We start from the raw sequence: 6,207 nt of genomic DNA on the forward strand, positions 1-6,207 counted from the left end.
AATTATTGACCTGATTAAGGTAAAGCCTGTCATATGATGCTACATAAACAGTATATTGTGCAGGCAGTCACAGTTGGTGTTAACAACATGTTTTCTAGAGGCACATGAGAAGCAATATTTATTTGTAGTTGTGGAACATCGTAGCTTATGTGAAACAGATGGCAGCACAGGTGCAACTATTGCATTATGCTTCTTAGTGAACACATTTCTCCAGTACAAGGAAATAGCTCTAGATGGGGCTATTGCGTCTAATTCTACATTTCATTAAGGCCCTTAGTAATTCATGCTTAAAATCTTCAGTTATAATCAGTAGTATTTACAGATTCTGCAACAATTTTCAGAGAACCTGAGAGCATTAAGGCATTAAAAACTGTATTAATAATCTCTTTAGTTATTGATGTGATTGAATTGCTTTTTTTATTCGATTTTTTTCCCACATGACTGAACATTACAACAATTACTAAAAAGCATCTGCTCATTGTTAGGCTTGTATATGAAAGCACATGATACTAAATTAGCAAACCATGATGGAGCTGATCAAACACCTCCATCACTCAGAAAAACAGATACATCTAATTTATACTTCTGTATACTCAGCTTCAAAGCTTTCAGCTGTTATATCTCCTCACCCTGAGCCTTCACCAGCCCAGTGTTTAATGAGAACTGCTGTAGTAACACAATGCTGGCTTCTGGGGGGCTTAGATTAGGAATGGGAGCATCTTTCCAAGTACACAGCAAACACCTAGAATAGCTTTAGGGCACAAGCCATGTTTACAGCCTCAGTAAACATACACGCGTTGTAGAATATGTGGCAACTCATACACGCCTTGCAGACAGCGAAGAACCTTGTGTTATGGAAAAAAAGAGGGGGTGAGGGTGCACCACGAGGAGGTGTTAGTAGGAAAGCTCCAGTCCTGACAGAGAAGAGTTTTCTATTTTTAGGGAGACTGGAATGTGCAGAGAGGCCTCTCCAAGAATTTCAGAACAACAAAATAACATACCACGGTCGCACTAGTCGCTATAAACATCCACCTGCCAAACTCACTGAAGAACTTTCAGAAGTGAACTGTTTTAGAAAACAGGGACATCGTACTGTAGAGTTTAGGCTCTACTTTCGTCTTGATGATACAAAGCTAATTGCAGAACAATATAGAATGTGCTTCAAATCAGCTGAGATAAGGTAAGGCAAGATTTGTCTGACACAGGTCTCCAAGCAGATGGTTTGACTGTAGACACCTTCATAGATTGTGGATAACTGCATGGCATTTGGGAGTGTTTGTAATTATATGTCAGTCTGCAGGCATTCTGAACCACTCTCTCTTAAAAAGTATGACAGAGTGGTAAATCAATAAAATAGATTTTGCCTGACTGTAAAATATGCAAATGAGGTATTATTTAAAGGCTTCCTTTGCCTTCTAATATCTATAATTGTGCAATAGAACTTGCTTTTGATGCTCATGAGAATGTGCTGTGAATGTTACAAGTGCCACTTTGATGTCTTTTTGTGGTGCCACTTCACAATCTTGTTCAAACTTATCATTGTCAGTCAGAAATGTATGAAAACATGTACTGTTTTCAACATCATGACACCACATTAAGTATTAACTTAGTTAACACCTTAGTATGTGTGTCTTTGTTATTTGGATATGTTTGTCAGTGAACAGTATATAAGTGTATCGCTAAATAGAACCATGTAATGAATAATAAAGCCAAACATCCATTGCAGAATCTGCCAAGGACAAAATGCCAAAATAAAACTGACAGCTGACTGATGACAAAACCCTTTTGATAAAGTCAATCTCAGTCTAGAACACAGTGCAGCATCCATCCCAGAGGAATGTGATAGCTGTTCTTTGAACAGACATGACTGTGAACACATACACATATAATATCCCTTAAAGAGACAGTTCACCCAAAAATGAAAATGTAATCATCATTTACTCTCCAAACCTTTTCTAAGCACAAATGACTTAGAACATGTAGAGACATAGAATGTCTCAGCTGCTCTCTTTCATACAATGAAAGTGAATGGGGACAATGGGCTGTCAAGATACATAAAGAAAATAAAAGCATTATAAAATAAATCCAGACGACTATATTCCAGGTCTCCCGAGACCATACAAGCATTGTGTGATAAACAGACTGTCAAAAAGGTTTCGAAAGAGTAAATGAGTGAGGAACTGATGACAAAATTGGATTTCTTTGGTTAGATTACGTAAATTTTTAGGCCACGTCCACACTGATATGTTTTTCTTAAAACAAAATTAAAAAAACATAAACTTCACTACGTTAACGTCAAACTCCCATTAGAGGCAAGTCAGTCCTCTTGGCCGCCATCTTAGTAAAACACCTAGGAAGCTATTTTCTATCGATTCATGTGACATAAAAGTAGCAATGTGTAAAATGAACTTGAATGAGAAAAGACTTTTTACAATTTTGAACTTTTTTCAGATTTGAATCTTTCAAATGGTTGGTCAAGATTACGATCAAAGATCAGGCTAAAAAATATATTTTTCAGTTAATGTGCATGTGTGTTCTCGAGTTAAATGGCAATGTCTTTATCCAGAAGGTGAATTGCTGTTTTACCTGTCAGGCAGGACTTCCTATTCTACACCAGCTTTATTGGGTTTTCCAATTACTCCCATTCATTTTAATTAAAGTGGTCCATCTCAGGCTAAACAGTCTCTATTTATGCCTCTCATCCACACTAGAATGGCATTCTCCTCTACTGAAATGGACCGTTTCGAAAACACTATCCATTGATGCATATTTTGCAATACGATGACATTAGGAATCTGAAAACTGTGTTTTCAAACAAAAACAGATTAGTGTGGATGTCGCCTAAAATAATTTGTAATAAATCGTTCTAAACTGTAGCCCTAAAATGTTTTATGTCGGTCCAAGGAAAAATATCCCACGCCATTTTGGTGACCAGTATCATAAATGCATAAATGTTACCAACATTATCTTTTATCTGTTTATCACAGCATAGATGGTCTTATATCAGATGTACTGCACTATAAAGACAAAGAGTTGATCTCCACCCTCCCTCTGCAACTGAACAGCTTGAGGAAGGAGAAAATCCTCACTGATGTTGTCCTTTGCTCTGAGGGCAAGGAAATCCCATGTCACCGGAATGTTCTGGCATCCAGCAGCCCCTACTTCTATGCTATGTTTTGCAGCAGTTTTCTGGAGAGCCAGAAGACAAAGATAGACCTACAAGATGTTCCTTATGACACTCTCATGAGTATTGTGGAATATGTTTACACAGGGTCCATCAGCATCACCATGGAACTGGTGTTCCCTTTGATGCAAATTTCTTCCATGCTTCAGTATGGAAGGCTTTTTGAGACCTGCTCAAGCTTCCTTCAGTCCCAGCTCAGACCAGACAACTGCCTGAGCATGATACGTCTCTCCGAAATCCTGCACTGTAATAGCTTGCAGGAAAAAGCAAGAGAGGTGGCAGTGAAGAGCTTCTCAGATGTAGTGGTCTCTGAGGACTTCTGTGAACTCTCGCTACCTGAATTGTTGAGCTACTTGGAGGACGACAGGCTGTGTGTTGGGGAGGAGCAAATATTCGAGACTCTTCTAACTTGGATCCACCATGATCTGTTCTCTAGGCGTGGCACCATTCACGACTTGTTCCGTCGAGTGAGACTAAGACATATCCACCCTTCGTATCTTTTCCAGTTCATTGCCAATGACCCCCTTGTCCAGTCCTCATCTTTGTGCACAGAAATAATTGAATCTGTTCAGCGTCTTCTCTTTTCTGTCGGCACTCATTGTCCTGGTGACTTGGAACCTCTCTGGGCAGCACCTCGACGTCAGAACTGTAAGGAGGCACTTGTAGTTGTTGGAGGTCGTAAGAATGGTGAGCGGACGTCTCGTGATACACTGCTCTATGATGAGAAGACACAGTGTTGGCAGTGGCTGGCAAAGATTCCTTTGCGGCTCTACCGGCCATCTTATGTGTGTATGCACAGCATCCTTTATGTGCTGGGGGGCTTAACTATAAAAGCAGGAGGGGTGTGCACACCAAGCAACACTGTGTACACACTTTCTCTCAAAACAAACCAATGGAGAATGGGAGAACCAATGCTAATGCCTCGATATGCCCATCATAGTCCCTCTTACCTGCATTTCATTTTTGTACTGTGTGGATTGATGGCTGATGGACAGCTCTCCAGTGAAGTAGAGCGATATGACACCATGTTCAACCAATGGCAGGCTATGGCCCCAATGCCCACTGCAGTTTTGCACCCAGCTGTAGCAGCACATGACCAGAGAATATACGTGTTTGGAGGGGAAGACGCCATGCAGCAACCAGTTCGAATGATCCAGGTTTGATAATTCAGGGTTTCTAAGAATGTGTTATTCTATAAAGTACCAATTTAAATGATTTTGTATGAATTTGAAGTGGTGGTGTTAGATATGTGTGTGTTCTTGATAGGTCTACCACATAGGAAGGAATCTGTGGTGTAAAATGGAGAATAGGTCAGTGAAGAACATCTGTGCGCCAGCTGCAATGATTGACGGTAAAATCTACATTGTTGGTGGTAAGGAGGGTTTTTAAGGGTTTGTGAAACATTGAAATCTTAGTATTGTCAAAAGAATGTACCTTCATATTGGTCTTATTTTAAATTTTTATTTTTAACAGGCTATACAAGAAGAATGGTAGCCTATGATGTTAAAACCAACAGGTTAGAAAAATGTGCAAGTATGAAGGCAAGGAAGATGCATCATTCTGCTACTGCTGTAAATAACCAGATCTGTGTTACGGGGGGGCGTTTCTTTAATAGTAATGAGAGTGTGGAAGACTCAGACTGCTTTGACTGCTATGATCCAAAGACAGATTCATGGGTGTCAAAGGGAACTTTGCCATTCAAGTTATTTGACCATGGTGCCGTACCCCTGGTCTATCTCTCTGATAAGTCTCTGTCTACATGATTGTACATTATTTATTTGACTGTGCTACAATATAGCTTAGCAACTTAAAGGATTCAAATATAAATGACTGTTTGCAAACACTAAAATTCTTGATTTACAGTAGATGACAGATCATACTAAGACATTCAGAGGAAGATCTAAAGAAAAAAAAAATCAGCGCCTATTATGATAGAAAGGCAAAGAAAGCTTTCTTTAAGTGTCTCTATGTTTGTACATGTTGCATTTTGAATGTGTGTGAAGGGTAAATTTCCATTCGTTAATATTAGTTCATGAATTAGGCATCATATATTTTTTACAGCATTTATTAATCTTAGTTAATGTTAGTTGTTAGTTCATAGTGCATTAACTAATGTTAACAAATACAACATTTGATTTTAAAAATATATTAGTATACTTTGACATTAACATTAACCAAGATTAATTAATGCTGTAAAAGTATTGTTCATTGTTAGTTCATGCTAACTAATGTTGTTAACTAATGTAAACAAATGGAACCTTATTGTTAAGTGTTACCATGTGAAGTTATTTTTTAAGATATTTCAAATGAAGAGCACATAGACAACACAACAGATGCGTTTACAGATGTGATAACATTAAGCTCACCCTGTCTAACATATAATTAAATAGTATTAGTGTTTATTATATCATACACTTTACCTTTGAAACTATTCACAATTCTCTCCTGTACTTAGCACTTGATACTGAATAGTTTCAGACTTGCATTCTTTGTTTACATGGGTACTTTTATTTAAACACATTCCTCAATTTTGTAAATTGATTATTTATTCATGATTTTTCAAAGATGTAATGGTTATCTGTTGAAAAGTAATTTAGTTGAACAGTAATGCATTCAAAATGACAAAAAAAATTATATTAAATGCTTCCTTAATATTTATGCTTTTTTTGTTGTTGTTTCTTACCACAATGGTTATGCATCAACTTTGCATTGTTTTTTGGAACAATTTGTTTGTACTGTTAATTTGATCCTTTATATGTAATATTGCTTGAATTTTAAACAAATGTATTTTATAATCAAATAAACTGTGACATAACTCTATGATCTATGCGTATACATCCTACACAGACCATTATAGATGACACTCAATTAAAGTTTCATCATATGTCATGCCTCGGAACATGTGAGGACCTGAGGGACCAGATGTGTGAGAGAAATGTGTGTCAGAGTGTGTTATTGCCCTGTATGAGTCTCGCATATCTTTCTGTGACTTTGTTACTCTGTATGCGACAAGTGTCAGCTTG

At 37.7% G+C, this 6,207-nt stretch overlaps 1 protein-coding gene across 2 annotated transcripts; it reads left to right on the forward strand.

The window, feature by feature from the left end:
- Positions 1–869: 869 nt before the first annotated feature.
- Positions 870–5,917, forward strand: LOC127657886 (kelch-like protein 38). 2 transcript variants are annotated; one of them, XM_052146854.1, is made up of 4 exons: positions 870–1,180; positions 2,988–4,341; positions 4,451–4,535; positions 4,658–5,917. In XM_052146854.1, exons 1-4 carry the CDS (start codon positions 1,155–1,157, stop codon positions 4,945–4,947), a joined length of 1,755 nt encoding a protein of 584 aa, XP_052002814.1. In that variant the 5' UTR covers positions 870–1,154; the 3' UTR covers positions 4,948–5,917. The 2 variants fall into 2 exon arrangements, with proteins under 2 accessions (XP_052002814.1, XP_052002813.1); XM_052146853.1 differs by having other exon boundaries at positions 873–1,180; positions 4,451–4,556; positions 4,658–5,916.
- The last annotated feature ends 290 nt before the right edge of the window (positions 5,918–6,207 follow it).

The sequence above is a fragment of the Xyrauchen texanus genome, chromosome 17 (assembly GCF_025860055.1).
Source record: "Xyrauchen texanus isolate HMW12.3.18 chromosome 17, RBS_HiC_50CHRs, whole genome shotgun sequence".
NCBI classification, from domain to species: domain Eukaryota; kingdom Metazoa; phylum Chordata; class Actinopteri; order Cypriniformes; family Catostomidae; genus Xyrauchen; species Xyrauchen texanus.

Coding starts and splice junctions, on each gene's coding strand:
- LOC127657886 (XM_052146853.1), top strand. CDS start 1,155: ATGTGCTTCAAATCAGCTGAGATAAG. Junction 1,181..2,987: donor TTCAAATCAGCTGAGATAAG/GTAAGGCAAGAT, acceptor TGTTTATCACAG/CATAGATGGTCTTATATCAG. Junction 4,342..4,450: donor AACCAGTTCGAATGATCCAG/GTTTGATAATTC, acceptor TGTTCTTGATAG/GTCTACCACATAGGAAGGAA.